We start from the raw sequence: 23,618 nt of genomic DNA on the forward strand, positions 1-23,618 counted from the left end.
GCCGTAAGGTGAAATTTTACCGTCACCCTCATTGGCGGGTTAACATCAGTGAAAATATCTTGGTGGCGCACAGTAAGCAATCGAAGCATTTCTTCCTAAAAAGCGCAAAGCCCGAGGCCTAATTTTAAGAAAAACATACAAGAATGTTCAATATTCTGCATCTCTAAAGCCTCTACAATTTTTTTTTTTTTTAACTGGTTATTTATCGCTTTATTACCGTCAAATAAAACGTTTTACTTCGGTACTACGTATACCGTCAAATAAAACGTTTGACTTCGATACCGTATATACCTGAAAATAAAACGTTTAACATCGGTAGCGTATTTACCCTCAAATGAAACGTTTTACTTCGGTACCCTACCCTCAAATAAAACTTATTCGTCGGTACCATAGTCTTTATCAGGGAATCTTATCTTAGAAATTACTACGAAGTTATACTTTAGCAATTTCACACTAATATAAACTTTACACTACAATTTAAACTAATAGAAAAACTCACTAAAGGTAGATGCACGATGTAGCTACTCTTGCGGGTACCCTCGGGGCAAACTTCATACCTCAGTAAATTACATCATCATGATCAGAGCCGGATTCAGGGGGTGGCCACATGGGCCGCGGCCCATGGCGGCAAATTTTGAAATTTTTTTAAATGTAGGTATAAAAAAGTCGGATTCAGAATAAAAAAAAAATTATCAACGAGAAAAGGGGACAAAATCTCTCTTTCCTGAGAGTATAGTAATTTCTAATTTTGTCGTTTTTCGGTGATACAAGAGACAGCATCTTTAATTAGTCGAGTTAAGAGAGGAACTAAACAAGCAATTTGGCCTGGAGCTCAACGCAGAGAGGAATGATGCCTAGAACTTGAGATGAAAGAGACAAGCCCTCGGCGCGGCGATCGGCATGTAACACATATTAGCGCCTACAAGACTGCATGAATACTTCACCCATTGCGCCAAACACAGTGCGGTCAGGAGCGGTTAGCGTGAAACGTACAGCGCCTACAAGACTGCAGGAATACTTCACGCATTGCGCCAATCACAGTGCGATCAGCGCGGCGCAGCGGCAGAAGTTAAAATTATTAAACCACATTTATGTTTGTTCTTTCATAATTATTTGGTTCATTTCTTATTAACGGAGGACTTTGTCCACATGGAGATAGGTTTACGGCTGGAGTCTCTTTACAGAGAGAGTTGAGAAAACGCGGCTTGTGGATGTCACAAACAGGAATAATGATTACAGAAATTGGACGGTTGCTGTAATCTTTGATCAACCTATTCCCGAATTCCTGGCTCCTTTCCCACTCTCATTTCATTTGTTCCTTGCCGTACCACCTAATCCCCGGTCCATCCCAGTTTATAATCTTTGCGATGGAGAATTTGCAGGTGTCTGAAATTTGATGAATTCCGTATTTAAGTGGACGCTACCAAGTGAGCTGAACACGAGGATACCATTGGTTCATAAATTGAACAATTATTGGAAGATATATGACGAAATGCGATCTAATCTGTTGAAATACATGCGTTTAAATGGAAAGCGCCGCCAGATGACGTCACTAGGTGGTGCATTTTCTCACTTTTAAATCTATTTTCATACGATTTCCTATAGCAGAAAAAAATTATAAAAAATACTGCAAAGTCAGCTCTTTAGGCACTTTCAGATTAAACGGTAAAAAAATTGCGCGCAAATTCTCCATCGGTGAAACTGTAATCTTTATTCTCGTTTGTGACAATGTGAAGGCCTAAAATACGGGAACCCATCAGAAATGAATTCGCATTGGCTTTACTCTCCGAATAAAGGGACTCTTAGTGTTTGCTAGTTTATAGATCGTATTCGATACATCAAACAAGTGAGATTGTATCGATATCGATTGGTTCAAAACATAAACATAGCCTCAAAAGTCAATTTAGAAATCGGAGGGAACGGGACTTTTGTAACAGATGTTTTATTCTTTTGAGTACCAAATACCAATTCAAAGTGAAATTGTTAAGAATTTTCTCATTTTCAGCTTTTCCAACTTAAATCCTAACAGATTAGTTTGAGGTTATGCTCTATTGTTTTGAACCAAACGATACATCAAACCACTATCGAATACAGTCTATTGGAAGAGAGAGAATAGAACCAGGAACCTAAACACATACAAGAGCATACGGCAACCCTGTCTTGTGAATTGAACAGCCCGTTAAGTTGGGGATCCTAATAAATTTCAGATTTGAATAGTGATAGTGAATAGGAGACAGTGCGTGGCATGCATGGAGCTTGGAAGGAGGCTCGTGAAAACGGGGGGCCGTTGAGGCGCCATGGAGAGGGGGCCACAAGCACCTGTTAGCGCGGGTCTCGGGGGGAAAGGGGAGTCCACTTGCATGTCCTAACTGCATTTTCGGGGGGCCTTGAACTCAAAGAAACTAGCACACTGATAAAAAACGGTGGCGCCGGATTTCCTGGAACCCGCGGGATACGTCAGACTGATAAAGGATAGCGGTCTCGCGTGGATGGTGAAACTTGAATTTGAGAAAGAAATCAAGTTTTCAATTTATATTTACAAGTGTAGATCTAAAAACTTCTAGATATACTGGTGTTTTAGTGCGTTCGAATGAGTCGAATTATTTTTTCTCCGAGAGGGAGGATGGGGGTGAGAGGATGGGTCGGGGAAGCTCGAAAATATAGTACAAACGGTGAGATGATATAATTTCCAAAAAGAGCCAAACTATGCGTAATCATAATCGACTTGTATTGCACGTGAATTCAATGAGAGATATTTATCAGCACACATACTTGTATTTTTTTTTTTTTTTTTTTTTTTTTTTTTTTTAAATTTTTAATTTAGTTTTTCTTTTTGCTCTTCAGCGGTTTGTGGACACAAATCATCTATGTAAAAATGTCGATTACTCAGAGAAAAGAGTGCAAGAAAGAGACAAAACAAAAGATAGTGAACAAATTATTAACCCGTAGCCCATCCAGATCGTGGTTTTTGAATCAACATTAATGGTACTGTACTATCAGGTTTTTTTTGGCAAGAACATTTTTTATCTTTTTGTTCTGTTTCTTTCTTTTTTTTTTGCTTTTTTCCAGAAAAAACTGCCGTTTTCCCAGTAAAAAAATATAAATTCTGATGAACTTCAATACAAGGCGCAGTTAAAATTATTTACTTTTTTCTTTGTTTCCTTTACCGTTCCGCACCCCGTCATCCCCTCAGATTAGCTTTTTATCTTACAAAAAAAAAAAAAAAAAAAAAAAAGATAAATGAATATGAAACGAAATGCCTCAAAATTGTGATACGCTTCCCTCTCAAATTTCATCAATATTCATACTTGGAATTTTGATCCATTGCACTGACGCGCGGTAATGTTGACCTAATAATTCGATAATTATCAACGGTAGGTAGCTCATAAATAATAGAAGACAATCTACCCATGAGGCTCTAAATTGTTCCCAAATCACTTCTCCGATTGAAATGGAAATGTTATAGCTACGTAATAAATAATTTTAATAAAAACTCCGTGGCTCGGCAACATTTTGGGCAAAGCTGCACGCGACGGATGAAGTTAGAAGTTGCCAAATTGTAACAGAAAATCTCCCTTTTTTGTGATTTTGAGGCAGTTAGAAGATGAATGAATGATGAAGATTCTACTCTCAGTATTACTCCCCGACTTTTTGATCGGGTTGGATCTAGAGTACCTTTATAGACCGAGTACGGTCATTTCTGTGCCGGTTTTTCATTGGTCGCTAGAAAATAGGCTGACACGATGTTCTTACGGCCGTATATAAACAAACAAGATGCCTGTTATCAGCTAGCAAGTTTGAGGTTATGCACATCTTACATCCTCCTATGATAAAGGCGAAAGGCGATTTAACGGTGTTATCATGTGTTTTTCATACGTTATTCGTAGATATGCTGGTTTAAATTGTTGCTGCCGTATAATTGAAATTTTGGTCAAATTTTAGCTTCTTTCCAATGTTACGGTGAGTCGCCATCTCGTTTGTTTATATACAGCCGTAAGAGCATCATGAAGCCTGAAAACTCGTTGACCAATCAAAAAGCGGCACAGTTTTCGTGTAGTAAAGATACGAATGGTCATACTATATGTCAGATGTGAAAATCCGAAAATCCATCAGGCCTTCACCGATGCCTCCGCGAACAAAGTTAAGACCCAGAAATGCAGCCAACCTATGAATTTTGATTATCCAGAGCGATTTACTAATACAATTACCTATTAGGAACTGTCGGTTATAAAGCACGTATTTGTCTTAGTTTTTGCATAAATTTACTCGTTTTGCGGAAGAATGCTCATTTATGTACATTCTTGGCCATCTTGGTTAGAATTGAAAACTGCAGAATCTGCTGACTAGCAGTGAAATTGTGTGTTTTAGAAGTTGGTTAGAAGAGTGCAGTGTTCGAAACTCACAGGCACCAACGCGCCAAATGCGCCTTAAAAATCGACCATGGCGCCTAAAAAATGAAGGCTCTGAGCCAACGTGGCCCCTAAAAATTGCCCCTTAAAAATCTGGATTTTCATAGGAAGTCCCATAAAGAAAGAAAAACAAATATTTTTGAATTAAAAAAACTCAGAATTTTCAGCACTACAAGTGAAAGCTTTTTCGATTTTTCACGATTTCATTCTCCGTGCTTTGGTCTTCCCCAAGTTACAGGTACATACTGGTTCTGTTCAGAAAATATCTTACGTCTAACTTTTCACTAAATGCGCCGAAATCTATAGGCAAAAAGTCAATTTGGCCCCTAAAAAATCTTTAATGGCGCCTAAAAATCGGGCTTTATGCGCCACATGGCTCCTAAAACTCAAAAGTGAGTTTTCCTAAAACTCAAAGGTGAGTTTCGAACACTGGAAGAGTGGCTGCACTTTTGGGCCCTAAACCCTCCATGCAGCGATCTATCCATACTCTCGCTATATAGATACTCTAACTATATCTATAAGACACTCTAAAGCTGGGTGCCAGGTGCCATGGCATGCTTCTAACTCGGCAACGCGGCAAGTTTAGTCCACTGCACTCCTCCCCCTCCCCCTCCACTCTCCCCCGCCTTGGTGGTTTTGTGAGTGAGCGCGTGGCCCCGTCGTAGCGGGACTGTGTGAGTGAGCTTACGCGTGACGTTTCCAAAAATTCGGTCAGCATCTACGCACAATCGGCGCGCGCAGCCCGGCAGCCCCTCCCCCCCTCGCCCCGCGCCAATGGTTCCTATCTCTGACGCAATATCCGCCGCGCACGCGGTTCCGGTCGCGCTTTCCGGGATAATCGTGTGCAGCGCCGGAGATGAGATCGCCCACGGCCAGGGTCCGCGATTTAGGGACGGCGATTTTTTCGAATAAATCTATTTAATTTTTGGTACAAAATCGATTTGATTTTTGGTATAAAATCGATTTGATTTTCGGTAAAAAATCTATTCTATCTTAAAATCGGATGGAAAAGATCGATTCGATTTTAAAATCGGATGGAAAAGATCGATTCGATTTTAAAATCGTATGGGAAAGGTCGATTTGATTTCAGATTCGGATGGAAAATATCGATTTCAGAAAAAATCGATTTTTCCGCAATCGATCTGACAAAAATCTAAAAACCCAAGTTCAGCTCAAAAACATAATTACTCTGAAACTGAACTTGGAATGAAACTCGGGTTTCAAAGAACCCAGGCCTTGTGTGACAAATTAAAGTAGGAAATTGCGATACTTCGATAATTCCGACCCCGAGGTCCTTTCTGTAGGACTCTCTGTCCCCTTACCCTCTCCTAGTCCTCAATCAAGCTCTCTTTGTTGACATTACGTTATCAACCTGGTCAGGTTTCCTTTGACGCGAGCGGCGCAATGGCGATCGCGCGAAAGTTCTGCGTATTTGATCGGCTTTTATGGTGATTATTTGGCGAGTTTTGTGATTTTTATAAACTTAAATTTTGTACATAAACCATGAAACACCACCATTAACATAAACCATTTGTACATTAAACATTTTTGGGAGAAAAGAAGTTGCACAATTTCGAAAACACTTTAATTGCGCTGGTTCCATTTTGCTAGATGCGATCCGCTTAAGACGTATCGCACATTGAAGAAATAACACGTGTCTACAACGTCGCGGAAGGAGATAGAGCACCTTCATAGACAGAGTATGACCATTCGTGTCTTTTTACTACAGGCAAACTGTGCCGTTTTTTGGTTAACGAGTTATTAGGCTTCACGATGCTCTTACGGCCGTAAATAAACAAACAAGATGGCGACTCACCGTAACATTGAAAAGCAGCTATTTGACGAAAATTTCAAGTATACGGCGGTAACAATTTAAAGTAGCATATCTACGAATAACACATGAAAACACTGTTAAATTGCCTTTCGCCCTTATCACAGGATGATGTAAGATGTGCATAGCCTCAAACTTTCTTGCTGATAACAGCCGTCTCGTTTGTGTGTTTACGGCCGTCATGGCCGGATTCACCTACTTGCCGCCCATGGGCCGCCTGTATTTTGCCGCCCCCATCTCATTCGTTTCGAAACTCGATAAAAACCATCAAATGAACGTGTCAGCGGGGAAAGGGTGCATAAGACGCATTTACTCGTGTTGAACACATTTTTTGGGAAAGCCCTGTCAACACTACTAGCAAAAGTTCACGGAACTTTGCGCGTAAGTTAAGTTACGTAAACCTATCACTGTGTGGACAAGGCCTTCCATTCATAAGAAATGAACGAAAAAATTATGAAAGAACAAACATAAATGTGGATTGATTTTAACTTCCGCCGCCGCGCCGCGCAGACCGCAGCGTGTTTGGCGCAATGCGTGAAGTATTCATGCATTCTTGTAGGCGCTATCCGTTTCACGCTGACCGCAATGACCGCACTGTGTTTGATGCAATGCGTGAAGTATTCGTGCAGTCTTGTAGGCGCTAATATGTGTTACATGCCGATCGCCGCGCCGAGGGCTTCTCTTTTTCATCTCAAGTCCTCGTTATCATTCCTCTCTAAGTCGCGCCGTTCCAGGCCAAATTGCGTGTTTGGTCTCTCTCTTAACTCGACTTGTTGAAGGTGCTTTCTCTTATATCACTAAGAGACGACAAACTTAGAAATTACTATACTTTCAGGAAATGAGAGATTTTGTCCCCTTTTCTCGTTTGTAATTTTGTTTTTATAAACCCGATTTTTTTTATACCTACACTTTAAAAAATTGCAAATTTTTGCCGCCCCTTAGATTTGCCGCCATGGGCCGCGGCCCATGTGGCCACCCCCTTAATCCGGCCCTGACGGCCGTAAGAACCAGAGATATGAGACCCTCCACTAGTATCTTGGCCATTGTGGAAGCTTTTACTTTCGGGACTTCAGCATTCTACTGTTGACTTACCTACATGGTTGATGTTCAACAACGTGTTGGCAGTTTCGTTTTGCAAACAAGCCGAAAAAGGCCGACGTTTGGGAAACTTGCTTGGCTCATGACGTAATCCGAAGCTCATCATCGACCATGAAGGTAAGTCAACAGCCGAAACTAGCGTGATGATTGTTGCTCCCTAGTAATGGAGATGTTTCATGTGTAAGGGATTTGCGATTTGACTGTTGATTCTTATGTAAAAGTTCGCGAGAAACACGATGGTGCCACTGGTTTATTTCTCTGAAATTAACTCTCAAGCTCAAAAAAAGCTCTCAAGTTGAGGCCAATATGGAAGGGATATCCCACGCTATCCTGAGAGTCCACCTCTATATCAAGACAAACTCTCCATGCAAAGATAGGGAGCAAATACATTAGCAGGGTTGCCGTGTTTTCAGTTTTGGAGTCCCCAAATAAAGTAGCAGCCCTGTCAATGTATTTGCTCCCTATCTTTGCATGGAGAGTTTGTCTTGATGTAGAGGTGGACTCTCAGGATAGGGTGGGATATCCCTTCCATTTTGGCCTCACTTTAAGAGCTTTTTTTTTTAGCTTGGGAGTTGATTTCAGAGAAAACCAGTGGCACCATAAAAGAATCAACAGTCAAATCGCGAATCCCTCACACATACAACATCTCCATTGTCCATGAGGAATTGTTGAAACCCCGAAAGCAAAAGCTTCCACCTGTCTCTGGCAAGAAAAAGTGTAACCTATTTTCTCGCGACCACTGAAAAACCGTCACAGAAGTAGCCATACTCTGTCTTTATAGGTACTCTGGAGGGAGACCCGTGGTTCTGCACTTTGGCCATGGATATCATCTCGGCTCGGTTCCCGTTCCGCTTCGGGTGTCCCGGTGTGCGGCGCTTCATTTTAATGTTGTTTGATTTCCTGAGCGCGGAGTGCGCTTGGGCCGCGCCGCGCGTGCATTTTTATCGCACGATGCGATGCAGCCGCATCATAGGCGAGCGCCGCTGCTGCCCCCCGCCCCCCTCCGCCCCCCGCGGGCCCAGCCTCGCCGCGCCACGGCCTAATTTGGCCCCTTACGCATGCGCCTCCTGCCTCGTCCCGCGGCTGAAAGAATGCCACGGTGAAACTAGGATTCTTTTGATTTGCGCCCGGCGACAAACTTATCCACATCCGCGCTTTACGATATATCGATTGATCCACTGTTTGAATCTATAAAAAAGGATCGATAGACAGGGTGTTCGCAACGAACACCTTAAAAATCGATTCTTTTGATAGTTCTAAATGGAGGAATGTCGATAATCGCGATCGTTTAAGCCCCGCTGATCCAAATCACGCCATCCATGATCGGAGACGATCCTCGCGAGAATCTCACGCTGTAGCTCTCCCTAGTAGCAATGACCTCTGGAAAAATACATTTCTAAAAACACGAGAGAGCTTATCGAATTGTACGTTTTAGGAGATCCTATTTGGTTATTTTTTTGGGGGAGAATTTTACTCTCGCGGAATTTTCGTGAAAGGCTCTGCAACGAGAGCACTATTTTTGTTTAGTGAGAGAGAGATTAAACCATTTTTTATGAGAATCGATTCGGTAGGTATCAATATATGTACTTTTCATGCTAAAGGGAACTAGCGATGGGCGGAAAAGATGGGGTGTGCTCGTTCGAGCTGTATAAGAGTCAATGTTGAAGTGGGCGTGATTCCTTTCCGGAAAATGGAATGGAGGAAATTTATACTAAAAAAAAACTATGCGCCAAATTAAGCTGACTCAATACCCTTGGACACACTGAAAAAAATGGCATGCTGTTTCAGCACCTAGGATATCAAAAATGTGTTGGTGATCCTAGGATGCTACCTTGATTGCCCACGCAGTTGAATTTGCATTCATAGGATGTAAAATTAACTGCGAGTGCAGTAAAGGCAGCATCTTGGGATCACTAGACTCATTTTTGACATCCTAGGTGCTAAAATAGCATATTATTTTTTTCAGTGCATGTGAAAAGAGCGTTGCGGGCAGGGTTCATGAGTTACAGAGACTTGTCATCCCCGTCGTCGCTTCTGACGTCATTGGCGTTTTATATTTCCCATTCATTCTTACGGCCGTCGATCAACAAGCACTCTCCTTCTATCCGACACGTCTCTGGTACCTTTTAGTATAAATACGTCCATGTAACTGTTATCAAAATTGAAAATTTTGACCAGATAATTTACCACAATGATGAATATGAGATAAATAAAATCCGTCTTGTTTTACAGTGAGCTTTTTCAAGCCTCGGGCATACGAGCCTCGATAACTTGTTCCATTCCCATTCTTTCCTAGATAAATGATAATTGGGTCAAAATTGACACTTGACCCCTCGGTATCATTATAGCTGCTACGTGGTGCATGACAAAAGACGTTCCCAACCATATTAATAGAGCTTCCTGTCTCTCAGTATCACCAAACCGTCCAGATGCACCACGCACAGCTATTTGATGGTAGGAACTTCGGATTTTTGCACTGACTGTCTTTTTTTTTCGCAAATTGCAGGTAAGTTTGGGTCATGAGTCATGAGTAAATGAATAAGACATGAGATTATTAATTTTTTAATTTTTTTCCCTTTCTAATTTTAACTTGGGAGTAACCAACTTACCCGTAAAAGAGACAAGCAACAATAAAATGGACGTATTTCTATCAAACGGAACTATGTGCATTATGACGTGAGCCCTGTCATGCATGTATGCTTATAGGTATCAGGGCTCATGTCTTAATGCACATAGTTCCGTTTGATAGAAATACGTCCAAATAATGAGAGCCTCAGTATTCATTTTAAGCAATATTATACCAGTACTTTGTAATCAAAGATGGAAAGTGGGATTTCAAGAGGCTGGAATAAATTTCATAAAATTTAATATTTGTTAATTTTTTACGGAATCATTAATTAAAACTTCGGAAGTCCGGAGAGCGTTCCAGATGGTCTCCGTGTTGATGCGGCAGTATACGGTGCCCTAAAGAGGCACTACACGCAAAAGAGGGCGCTATGGAGAGTTTGGAGAAGAATTTGGCCCCAACACTCCCTAACCAAACGAAAACATTTGGTACGCGCGAATTTCCTACGCCAGGGAAGAAAAATGTCAAAATCGAGAATAATTGTTTCTGCACGTTTCTTGGCCTCCTAAATGCTTCCCCAAAAGTTTAAAAAAATTTCGTGAAAATTCACGTAAATAAATTTCATGAAAATTTTTATCTCTGTTTATAATATGGAAAAGATAGTCAATTACATCTAGGATAGGTCTACTCACAGATCCCACAGAAATCGCGCACATGAAAAAATTCCGCCAAAATTGCGCAGTAGATATAGCTTGTTGGCGTCTCTTTTGACAGATTACGCGTCGTTGGAATGATATTACGCCACTGCGACGATGACGGCGTCTTGGATTGGGTGGCAAAAAAAAGTGCTTATTTTGTTCTTCCCTCAGTTTCACGCGCGTTCTGGACTGCGCATAATTCGATATAATATTTCGGGACAGAATTGAACACCATTGCACTTATGACGCAACACGTATTTCCCAGTATTCCAAGTATGCACTAATTCAAAACTCCAAGAGAGATGAAGTTCCATATCGAATGACAAAGTGGGTATTTCCATTCCATCGTGGAGGTTCAAAATTTACGATACTATTTTATTTGTTTATTTTTTTTTTTTTTTCAAAAAAGTCAACTATGTCGCTTGGAATTATACAGAAACTTCTGCTAAAAGAAGAAAAATGAAGGAAAATCTAAAAAAATCACGTTGGTTTTTCAAAAAAAAAGAATATGCCAGGAAGTCTGCAGCGTCGAAAATGGAGGTACATGCTTCCGAACTTTGGCCATCGACATTTTGCGTAAAAATTGCATGTCCGGTTTTTACATTTTTCATCTTATTTGATCTTCTTTCGTGAGCAAAAGTAAAAATCAGCAGTCTGCTCTAATTTTATCCTAGAAGGAGCACCCGCAATGCAGCCGTGCTAAGGAAGAACGCCGTATGAACATTCGAGAGTTGCCAAATTTTCACCAATAAAATGTTAATTTTCGAGGAATGTTGTCGATATTTTTCCTTGACATTTTCAGACTTTTTAGATCAAATTGCAAGTAAAATTATCTGAGAAATTGGAAGAAAAATATTCACAAATTTTCCTAAAAATTAGTGATTTGTCAAAGGAAATTTGGCAACGCCTAGAGGCTCATACGGCGTTTTTCCTTAGCTCGGCAGAATGGTAAGAAAGTCAGCGTTGGTGATTTAGTGACCTGTTGAAAGTTTCTTTGATGAATATGAATGGGATACATAATGCATGTACGGTCTCACGCAATAGCCAGTATAACCGCCCCGCGGTCTGCTGCCACGGGTTTATTTTGCGTTTGAAAACACGGCGCTACTTGCCTCGAATATTGATTTTAACATACATTTTACACACGAACACAACAAAAATTAGCTCCATGCGATCTGGAATCAATTATCAAACGGACATATTTATGCTAAAAGGAAGTATGTGCTTTTAGGGCTTGCATGCGACATAGTTCTTTTCGGCATAAATACCTACGTCTAAATGTGAGTCAGAAATGGTGATTTGACGCTGCATTCCCTTGTTAAATTTCATGTGATGCATTGATAAAAAATCTGGAGTTCTTTATGACGTTGAATATGCAGTCCAGTGCACGTGTCATAGCACCAGTTTTTTTATGTTTCATTTTTACGGAATGGTTGACAACTGGGGGGTCGCCCTTCTGTCACTTAGTAGCCCAACCTGGGACAAGCTTTTCGCATTTTTAGAAGGACAGCACTTGGCACCAAAAAACTCGGGAAGGTAAAGGACATACGTAAAATTTTACTCATGATTGCGATAAAATCATAGACATCGACCCCACGGATATTTAAAAATAACTTTGCAGGATAGTGAAAATGAAAGAGTCACAAAACGTATAGATTCAATTACGACCTAAGTCAGGTGAAAAATTGCAATGACCTATGAGTGCTTTTGGTATTACTCTTTCCTTTTGATTATGAATTTAGAAACTTGGTGGTGGACCCATTCCTGGTCCGATATTTCACAAATATTAAATGAAATTGCGACCCATAGAGTATAAACTAACTCAAATTCTCATTTTCATTGCTCATCTTTGTCGTGATACAATGGCTAGGGGTTATCAAGTAAGGAAAAACAAAACAAGTTTGAAACCAACAAAATTACAAATACTACAGTGCCTCAACTTGGAAAAGACACTACACCATATTCATTTCCTCTTCTTTCTTTCTCTCGTTCATAAAAGAAAATTTTAATGTAAATCAATTTTGGTCAAAAATATTCCTACCTTGAAATGTTCGAACGTGTATAAATACTGAGAGCTTTTATTCGACTATGACTTCAAATTTTATACATAAGCATATCAGATTCTTAAAATGCATATATCATGAATACTTAATGTCTTCAACCATCAGTGGCGTGGCGTGAATTGCGATACTTCAATTGATATGTAACTTAAACCTATGGTAAAGAATCGATTATTAAGGTGTTCGCTACGAACACCCTGTTCATCGATCCTTTTCAATAGGTTTAAATGACAGATCATTCGATATATCGCAAAGCACGCCACGCCACTGTCAAACATTCAATAAGCGTTGAAAATCTAAATTAAATTTCAATAAAGGAATAAAACGGAAAATTTGACTGATATGTAAAATTGACTAGAGATGAATATAATCGTTATCTACCGATTAATGGCCGCACGCAAATTTCGTAAACCACAGTTTAATTACCCAGCGCAGGGTGCTCTTACAAGAATGAATCACGAGAAGCTCATTTCAATCCGAGTGATCGATAAAGTTTGAAGAATCTATGTTCTATTATTAAGTACATTAAAAATCAGACTCTATTACTCAGAATGTCTGTAAAAATAGACATTTTAGAGTATCGCTGTCTAGCCAGTTTACGAATTTTTCTGTTACTGTGATAATTTACACTTTACGCTGCCGGTCAACGCAAAAACGCCATTTTACATTTTTTGGAAACAATGTATCGTAGCAGGAAAACTTGTGTACCTTAAGGCCAATGTTTTTCCAGAATTCTTCCACAAATTCTATCAAGAACTTAATCTGAAAATTTGAGGTTCATGGGTAAAACAGTTTTTATTTCATAGAGTGTTAAGTTCCTAAAAACGAGGAAAAATCTTGATGGATTTACGGCGTTCTTGCTTAGCACGGCAGTACTATTTCTCGTTGAGGAATAAATTCCTATGCAAATTATAAGAGGGCAACGTTGAAAAATCATCAGTAGCCAGGGGGAAAGAAATATCGGTTTATTTCACCTCTCCCATTTTTTTTATGTTTTTTTTTTATGTTTTTTCTAAATCTAATGCAACACATACTCTTGCAAAGATCAAAATCGGTATAGATTTTAAGTGTACTCTACCTAATCCGTTCTAAAATATCCTGAAGGTTTGAGGGAAGCTCATTCTATTTATCTAGTTCTCAACCTCTTTATTTAACGCGGCTTGCATGCGGTTTTATTCTGTTTAGGGTCAATCATACAACAATAACTTCAGAAATTTTACAAAAAGTTGAGAAAGAAACTGGAACGTAGCACATTTTAGTTTTCCATAACTTTTTGACCGTCCGGCAACATAGATTGTATGGAAAGTTTAATTACAAAACATTACTTAACTTACTGCCCGTTCGGGAACACAGATTACATGGAAAGCTTAATGACCAATCATTACTTAACTTTCTACTCAGATGCACCGGATTAAATGACATTTGTCACACTGTTTCTAAGATAAGATGAATTATGATGAATACATTTTAATTGATAAAAGCTTTGATCACACGGATTTGGCTTAGAAAACGTCATATCAGTGATTCGAGCTTCTGAAGAGAAAATTTTTGTATTTTGATCAATTTGATAAACTTAAAAAGTGATTGCCCTCTGCGCCCACAAAAAAAACAGAGAAATGAATGCAAGTAAAGTGCAGTGTTAAATCACCGACGAATGCAAGCGAAATACAGTGTTAAAAAGCACGTCGTCTAGGATATAAAATCTCAAAAATTCTGGAAACGAGAAGAAGCGTCGAAAAAGAGAAAAAAACGGTTACTCACCCTTCCGCACTGTAGCTATACTCGTGTACCCATTCATGTTTACTTCCTAGCGATCATGGACCCAGCAGAAACACTGTATCACTGGACACAAATAATGGAAAAAAACCGCTTTAGAGCATTATCAATTGTACATTACACGTGGGGACACGCACAAGAAAACTGCACTCGCCTCGCGGGTCGCCTTGCGCAAAGGCCGATATCTACCGCGCATTTTTATTCACTTCCGGTTCATCGACTGTAGAAATATAATATCAACAAAAGGAGCAATCCCTTGAAACTCCCCTCACAAAAATTTTAATAAAATCAAGAGAGTCCGTAAACACCTTAATCACGTGTCGGCCGCACAACTGAGTTTTTGAAGAAACCTCTCAAGTGTAAAAGTTTGAATCTACGCAAATTTTTGAGGTGAGGACGAGCACTAAGGTCGTTTTTTGTCGGATGCACGATAATTGCCGGGAACGCGGGAAGACTGAAAGTCCCGATCGGATGCAGTCGTTGAAGCCACGCAGCGGCAGTGGCGATCCGATAGATAGTCAGTGGGCGACTAAAAAAACCCTAGATCGCGCGCTCTAACTATGACTGTGCGTAGCGCGTGGATTCCAGGCCGAATCAATGGGTGCCGTGATGCCGCTTCGCCAAGATTTATGCCTTACTTTACCCGGCGTCCAGGCCAATTGAATGAGTTTTCTGGAGAGGGGCGTAATCGGCCAAGGTCAACCGTCAAGAATTAATGAAAAAACTCGATTTTTACCACAATTCTTCGTATTTCTAATGGGAAAGATCAAACATACTGAAAAAAAGTGAAGTTGATTTAACATTCTGGATGTAAATAAAGTGTGTGAGAACTTACAAAATGCTGATTCAACTCCCACAGTAGTAATTTTAGCATTGTCAACATGTAAAAATAACTACCGTAGCGGGTAATTCAGCATTTTGTGACTTCTCGCACACTTTTTTTTACATCCAGAATGTTAAATCAGCTTCACTTTTTTTTCGGTGCACTGTTCTAATTGGACTGCATTTTGGGATTAGGAACTACAATTTCTGGCACTTTGTAAAAACACTTGTGTTCATAGAGAAACTAATGGCTTTTAAGTCGTTTCTAAATTGACCGAGCAGTTATCGTTCCTAATACCTGTGTACATGTCATCAACCGCTTCCACCAATAGGATCGCTGCGTTTGCCCTCTGTATTTTCTGCCTATGGCTTTGTTTACCAATAAATTTTAATAAACAGCCTACTAGAAGTGTTCTCAGTTGAAAAATTCAACTCTTAGTTGTCGATCTAACTAGACTATTGTCATTCTTTTGAAAACTTTTACCCCTGTTTTTACCTTCTTTCCACGCGATAACATATTAAATTTCCGTATCCCTAATTTTAAAAGAAGTAGACGGAAAAAACGCTGGGTAGTACAAAAATCTAAGAATAAATATAGATGAAAGCGTAATGACTGTCCATGAAGTTATAAACGATGCGTAAATGTTTATGATGACAATGAGAAGTAAAGGACTGAAAAGCGCAGCTTGAGGGTGAACGAAACGCCTTCAATTTCGTGAGTAGGCAAAATTGCCGTTGCTACGTTGAATGTGTGGTATTCGCAAGGCGTTATTATGCATTAAAGCTCACGGTAGTCTAAAGCAAAAGGGATTCCGAACAACTTGTACCTCATTGAGTGTTTTTACGATTGTGTATCGGGCCGTACCGTGTTACGCACTGTAGAAAAACGAGGAAAACGTTAATAAAACCTATTTTATTCATTCGTTTTCCATTGAGTTCTGTATCTTTAATCCTTGGTATCTACAGTTTCCGTTCAAAGAAAGAATCATGTGCAAAATTTCAGCGGACACCTTAAGTGCCACCAGTTAACTCTGCTGGAATTTTTTTCTCAGAAGAATAATATTTTCACTGTCTACGTTTTTACTTCATTTTTAGCGAAATGTTCCGAAGAAACTTCTTCAAGATTTACATCAAATAACAGAAATAACGTTGTGCTTGAATATCTTTTAAGTTCTTTACAAATCTAATTTGCTCCTCATCCTAGATGGTTCAGTCTGAGGGATTCAAATAAGATGGAAATGAATTAGGGGGCATTATGCCACGTTGGGAAAATGTTATAAGCGATCATTTGTTCGCGATATCAGAAAAGTGTGCGGTAAGATGTCTCTAGCTATTCTCTACTTTCACACTCTGAAGAGGTAGAATTTTCTGTACTTTTTCGTCTCTGTTGGCAGAATATTCCGTAGAAATTTCAAGCTGTATTGGTGACTTGTCTCTCTTCGAAAAATAAAGTAGGAGCAGAAATTTTGGGACCCCGGAATGGAAATACGTGGTCTCGCACCTCAGTCATCGATTTCAGTGGCGTGTCGTGCTTGGCGATGTATCGATTGCTATGCCATTTAAACCAATGGAAAAGGATCGATAAACAGGGTGTTCGCAGCAAACACCTTAATTATCGATTCTTTATCATAGGTTTAAATGGCAGAACAATCGATACATCGCAATTCACGCCACGCCACTGATCGATATGCTAAATATATGTCTTTCCAATATTTTCAGTCATAAAAATTGACTCCGCAGCATGTGACCGAAGCATGTCAAAATATGACTCCGCAATGCACTCCAACCGTTCTGATCAATCGACTTGCTCGTAATCGAATTTGAATTCATCTGTTCAATACTGTTCACGGAGCAAATACGTTCGGGTGATGTTTGTCGATTTTCCGGGCGCTTGTGACGTCATTGACGGGGCATCCGGATTTTGAGGGCTTGTTTGTCGAGCCATTATGGGATATGGCGTGAAACTCCGCGTGCATAGAGCTGCAAGTCTGCACGCACTTGCCGCGCCGCACAGTGGAGCGAGTCGATCAGAGAGGTCGGACATGAAATTTGTAACAAAAACTGCACAGTGTAATGTTTAATTCGTCACATTTTAAATTCAGTGGGGTGTTTCTGAAAGAAAGTTTCACGAGGAAACCAATGGACCCACTTTTAGAACCTCAAAGTCTTGTATAAACGGAGTTCTAAGCGTTTAAAGTTTCCCAATTTTGTCCGACCTCTCCTATTGACTCGATCCGCTGTGCACCGGGTCGGCCTGTACGGGCGTATGAGCGTATCTCGATTTCCACATGAGCCCCAGAAAGCATGGATTTAAGCGTAAAGCAGGGCTGAAGTGGAGATTCAGATATGCTCTTACGTCAGAGGAGCGACGGGCTGTTGGCTCGGTTTTTTTATCCATGGCTCTTGTGGCAAGGCCACTCGTGCATTCGTTTGTGTGTCACCCAAGCGACGTTGCAACGCTGTGCAGGAAATATTTAATATGGTAATTGATTTGAAAATATAACTACGAGCCAAAAATAAATAAACAAGTTGTATTTCAAACTATGATGAGAAATAATATAAAACTTACAAGAAACAAAGAAAACGTTTCGACCGCCTGCAAACTGCGATCTTCTTCAGTGCATTTAAGGACAAACAGTGAAAACATTTTAAAAAATAAACAATAAATAAAAAGCTACAAAAAGTATTACAAACTATGCGAAAGTAGCTCGATTTTCTAATCAATTATAATTTTCTATACTGCGTAGCAAAATTAGGCAATAAAATGAAATATTTAATTTGGACAAAACTGTTTGAGCTGAATTTGATTTGCAATTAGATAAAGGAAGCCTGCAAAGAATGGGGGAAAAGTTGCAGCTTTGCAAAAGCGAAATAAAACGAATTCAAAATCTAAGAGAACACTGAGTCTTATATGGCTTGAATATTGATTTTAAATTGAACAAATGCTTTTAACAATCTGAGTTTTTTTTTAAAAAAAAAAAAAAAAAAAAAAAAAAAAAACAATTTTTTGCATTCGCTGATGTCTCCTGAGAGCAGAATAATGAAAATTAATTGGGCTACATGTTGCAATTAGGAACTGCAATTGCTGGCTCATTTTAGGAACAACATACACATTATTAAGTTCCCTAAGCAGGGTGGTGCTTTTTTACTCGAGTCAAAAATAGTGAACCTTTATGGCAAAATGTGGTTCAGTGAAGCGCATTTGAATCAGAGTTTTTTCCTTCGAGAGGCTTTACGTTGAAGACGAAGTTAAACGACTATTTTCATGTTCTAAATATGTTTCCTCGACTTTAAATTTTGAACAAGAACAAATTTAAGACTCATTGGATTCGAAACCTCTCCTAACTCACTTTCTCCCAAAATCCGGCATGGTGAATTTCTGCTCGACTCTATCGTGTTGATTTTTTTGGACTTCGGCCATGCTTTGGAAACTTCGGGATGACTGGTCACATAATGGCCAGGGGTCCCTTTGTTCTTGATTGAAAAATTAAGAACAGGTGAGTATTAGGGAAGAATTGGCCGTGCAGAATCAAGAGAATTAATCGGAAGTTCACATCAACATCCGCTAATTAAATTTCGTCTTCCTCACGCAGCGGATGAAAACGAATTCGTCAAATTTTCCTCCTTCGCCCGAAGTGAAAAAAAATCGGCGCAAATATTTTTCATCAGCACCACCCATATTTGTATCCTGTAAAAAATGAATTTTAAATACTTTTCCTCGTGATACACGACAAGGCGGGATGACATCGGAAAATAAATTGCTTATACCACTAACAATCGAATCCTGAATCGTAAGATTAACTAAATAGTTTACCAATACCTGCGTTTTATATCGATACTATTAAGTAGCTACCTTTCCCAATCAATTTATATTTCATTAATTTTTTCACTCTTTTTACTTCCTCTTAGAAATTTCATTTAAATATGTAGTTGCAACAGTGTGTCAAATTCATTGGTTCCAAAGCAACTATTGGGCATAAGATATCAGACAGGAATTTTTCCCATGAATTTTGAAGTACCAGGGAAAGAATCAGATGGTGGATGGTACAACCACATTTTTGGGGTATATAATAGGAAACAGAGCATAAAGTTTTGGGGTGTGTGTCAGGAAACGAGACTTACTCGAATGAAGAAATTTAAATGTTCAATTTTAAAGTCGTATACAATTTTATTTTTCTAACTGATTATTAACTTCAACAATATTGAGGTCAAAAAGGTTGAATTGAAGTGCAAAATTTAGCCTTATAATTTTTCAAAGGATTGCATTTGAAGTATCTATAACGCATTTCCCAAAACATCAATTTTGACAATTTTTTAAGAGGTGTCTTTTAAAATCCACGAGTTTTCCGTCAGCGGTTTTTAGCTGTGACAGATTTTCGGTGGTCCCCCTCCCCCGAAAACATCAATTTTGACAATTTTTTAAGAGATGTCTCTTAAAATCCACAAGTTTTTCGACATGCAACCGGTTTTGCCAGGGTTTTAGCTGTGACAGATTTTCGGTGGTCCCCCTCCCCCGAAAACATCAATTTTGACAATTTTTGAGAGGTGTCTTTTAAAATCCACGAGTTTTTCGTCATGCCGTTTTGCCAGGGTTTTAGCTGTGACAGATTTTCGGTGTTCCCCCTCCCCTCACCACCCTCACCCCCCTCCCTTTGCGGAGAGGATTGAATCTCTTGGATCCGTGAGCTGGGAAGACGACACGGCGCCTGTTTCGTAACGGCGGGGATTTCGTCGCTCCTCTCGCGGTAAGGCGGACAGCCGGACACCTGTTTCCACATGAGCCGTCGAGAGCATAGCGTTAAATGGAGCACAGGGCTCACGTGGAAATCGAGATACGTTCTTACGATATAGGAGGGACGATTTCGGCATCCGAGCGCCCAAGCGCGGGAACAATACCGGCAGAACGAACTGAAAACTGAGAAGTTTGAGATCGGCGTAATTATGAATGAGCAGTGTTGACAAGTGTAAACTCCGCATCTCCAGAGAGTAAAATCAATTCTAGTGCATAAATTTCTTCCAAATTTGTTTTGTGCAGTTTTATTGTTAAGCAACATTTTTCTACGGATCTGGGTTTTTCCCTCGAAATTTTAAAACCACTCAGTGCTACAAAACAAAAACTTGGACCTGCAATCATGATTAGACCTCTGCGTGGCGCTTCAAATACTTATTTTCGTCCAAAAGTTCAGTAAATCTAGCCGAAAAAGATTGAAGTTTTTTACCGAACCTCAAAATTACGCTATCTTAAGTGTTAACAATCTCGCGTTTGTTTAAATGATGATATTATCGTCATTTTGTGCTCTCATTCAACCACCATATACGTTGCTAAATTGTGAAACCACGTATCTTACAAACTGATTGCAGTAGACGCACGAGTCGTAAGACAGTAAGTTCGAATTTTTGTAGCCAAAGTGCGGAGGAAAAAGTGCGAGAGAAAATTGTGCTGAAATGAGTTTTTACCCTCTGTATTCAGATTTCCAGTTTTCTTAATTTTTAACGCACGTTGGCTAAAAAAAAAAAAAAAAAAAAAAAAAATTCAACTTACTGCCTCATGTATCTTAATTGCGATTTTTCAAAATCTCTGCTCTTATTTCATTTTTTTGGAGGAAAAAAGCCAACTTCATAGCTTGAAATTTAAATAGAATACCCCATTAACGGAGAGGAACGATCAAGGAAGCTATAAAACAATTCATTTGACAAGTTCTCAAATGGAAAAACAAAGTATCACGGGAAATTTGCAACGTCGCAAACGGAGTTACGTGGTTTCGCACTTTATCCATCGATATCTATCTTTAAACCTCTACTTGGATCGCGATACCTGCTCCATTGCAAAGTATCTTTTTCTAGATGTTTACAACAAATCATTCTTAATGTGCCTCTGGAATGTGAAATCGATAGGAACAAGCCTTTAAACCTCGACTTGAATTATTTTCTCCCTAGAATCCTTAATAACCTACTTAAAATTGTATTATTCGCTCTCTTACAGCTCCTATTCAAAGTTGCAGTATCCAAACAGGATTTTGGATACAAACCTGAAAAACTAATAAAAAAATCAATAAATTTCCGAATCATTGCTTTTAAAATTTAAGAACTTATTGTTCTTGTCATGCACAGCAAATCAAATCTCTAATCATCTAAAAAAAAATTTCATATCTGATCACCCCCGAAGAGCACACCACCAGGGGCATGACCAGTTCTTGAGCTCGCTCTATCAGATGCATGCTAAAGAGCGGCGGTCGCGATACACCTTGACTGACCCTCTTTTTTTCAGAAGTTCTGTTGACGCTGGCGCAATAGCCTCTTTTATTTTTCTTACCAAATGGTTTTCCGGTTATTTGTAGGCGCGAGCCCTTTCATTTGAGTCCGCGCCCGGCATTTGTTTTAGATCATGCTTCATTCACGATTGGCATATTCTTCTTCCTCCTCTGCTCCATCGTATGGGTTTTACTATTTCGGGTTTTGCACCGATTCGTGGAAGATTAATTTGTCACCTTCCGGCCAAAATATCACAAGCGCCATGCGACGTTTTAAAATTTCCGCCGCCATTTTATGTTTTTACAGTGAAACTGTTCAACGAAGCTGTCCGAAAGTTTCACTAAATTTTCCTTGTGCTGCCGATAAAATTCAGTGAAATTATCAAATAGATTCAACTGACACTTTCTCTGTCAAAAAATAAAATGGTGGTGGAAATTTTCAAACTTCACATGGCACTTGTGATACCTTGGCCCAAAGGTGACAAATTAAGGTATTTCAGTAGCTCATCTTCGTGGTGAAATCGTACAATCTCAGAAAAGATCAGCTGAGTGACTGGTTACAAACACAAGTATTCGCAATTTTCCGATCTCCATTAAAAGACTCTCGCCAATTTTTTTCCCTATGTTAATTAGTTTGTATGAAATAAATACCCAGTGATAATCTGGCTCTTTGAAGAATATGCGATTTATTAACTTTTTCTTACGTAAAATTTCGCGAGAAAATACTGGAGTTCTCCGAAATCAACTCAAAAGCTTTAAAGAAAGCTCTTTAAGTTTAGGCCGTTTTGGAGGGGATATCCCACACCACCCTGAAAGTCCACCTCCATACCAAGACCAATTCCCTATGCAAAGATGGAGAGCAAATACATCAGCAGGGTTGCCGTGTTTCCAATTTTGGAGTCCCCAAACAAAGTGGTAACCCGCCTGTTAATGTATTTGCTCCATTTGCTCCCTATCATTACATGGAGACTTTGACTTGATAAAGAGGTGGACTCTTTGGATAGCGTGGCAGCGTGGGTTATCCCCCTCATTACGGCCTAAACTTTGAGGGCTTTTTTGAGCTTTGGGGTTTACTTCATATACGTATTATTATACCGGTATGTAGGAATACGGACAGGTCGATTATACACTCCACCCCACCGAATGTAAATACTTGATAGTATTGTCAAGCGCTGAAGGGTTAGGTTTTCCTCGTTTTTATTTTACGAATGATTGGAGATGTTGCGGACTATACTGATACTGATAATGATGGTGTAACTCAATGAAACTTCGAGATCTGAGAGCGAAGAGCAGCGGAAATATCCGCAAGCTCCGATCCTAACGTGTGCTGCACGGAAATAATGAGATTGCTGATTCAAAAAATATTTTGCAGTAAAAAAAAGTGTCCGACATGTTTCAATGTAGATTTTACAATAAAAGTATGCTTATTTTAACAACCTCGTGGTTAAATTAGCTTTCCACTATTGTAAAATGTATATTTGAAACATGTCGAACATATTTTTTAACAATTTAATTGTTAAATCAGCGATCAATTTTTCCTGCGTGCAACAAAATCTGAGTGTCTGCTCGCCCTCGACTCAGTTGCAGTGTTTTCAGCCGGTGTCAGACCTCACGGAAAGACCTTCCTAAGGTTCCGTAACTGAAAAATTTGATCATGCTGAACCACACGAGAGATCGCCTGCTGGGCGGCAAAATGTAGGAGTCACTTCAGAGACTTTAACGCAAGGATAGAAAAATAGGCAAATGCGAGTTGCTTGACGTAAAGAGACATTATCTTTAATTTGATCATGCTGAACCACGCAAAAGTGTTGTAAATCTTCAGTGACACACATTTGTTCTTTGCCTGTAACTTCGATCGGCGAAAAACATGATTTGTAACGGGTACGACTGATTATGCAGTTCCGGATGTAGCTACATTAAAGTATGAACAAGAGTATTCCGAAATTGTTTTAAGAAAACTGTACTAAACACGTGAGATTACGCTGAAAATTGTGCATGTAGACACATTTTTACACTTTTCAGCAAATCAAATTCTTAAATATTCTAATCTATTACGGAACCACAAAAATTCCTCTAATTTGGTTTTTTGGGATAGGGCACCCTCGGT

At 39.5% G+C, this 23,618-nt stretch overlaps 1 protein-coding gene across 1 annotated transcript in view; it reads right to left on the reverse strand.

Moving 5' to 3' along the window:
- lin-28 (protein lin-28 homolog) overlaps positions 1-15,135 on the reverse strand; it is a 50,026-nt gene extending 34,891 nt beyond the window's left edge. Inside the window, exon 1 of the mRNA XM_019049095.2 lies at positions 14,424-15,135. Coding sequence (XP_018904640.2) covers positions 14,424-14,460 — 37 coding nt within the window. The 5' untranslated portion in view covers positions 14,461-15,135. The remainder of the gene's footprint in view (positions 1-14,423) is intronic.
- Positions 15,136-23,618: the final 8,483 nt, after the last annotated feature.

Source organism: Bemisia tabaci, chromosome 8 (genome assembly GCF_918797505.1).
Source record: "Bemisia tabaci chromosome 8, PGI_BMITA_v3".
NCBI lineage: Eukaryota > Metazoa > Arthropoda > Insecta > Hemiptera > Aleyrodidae > Bemisia > Bemisia tabaci.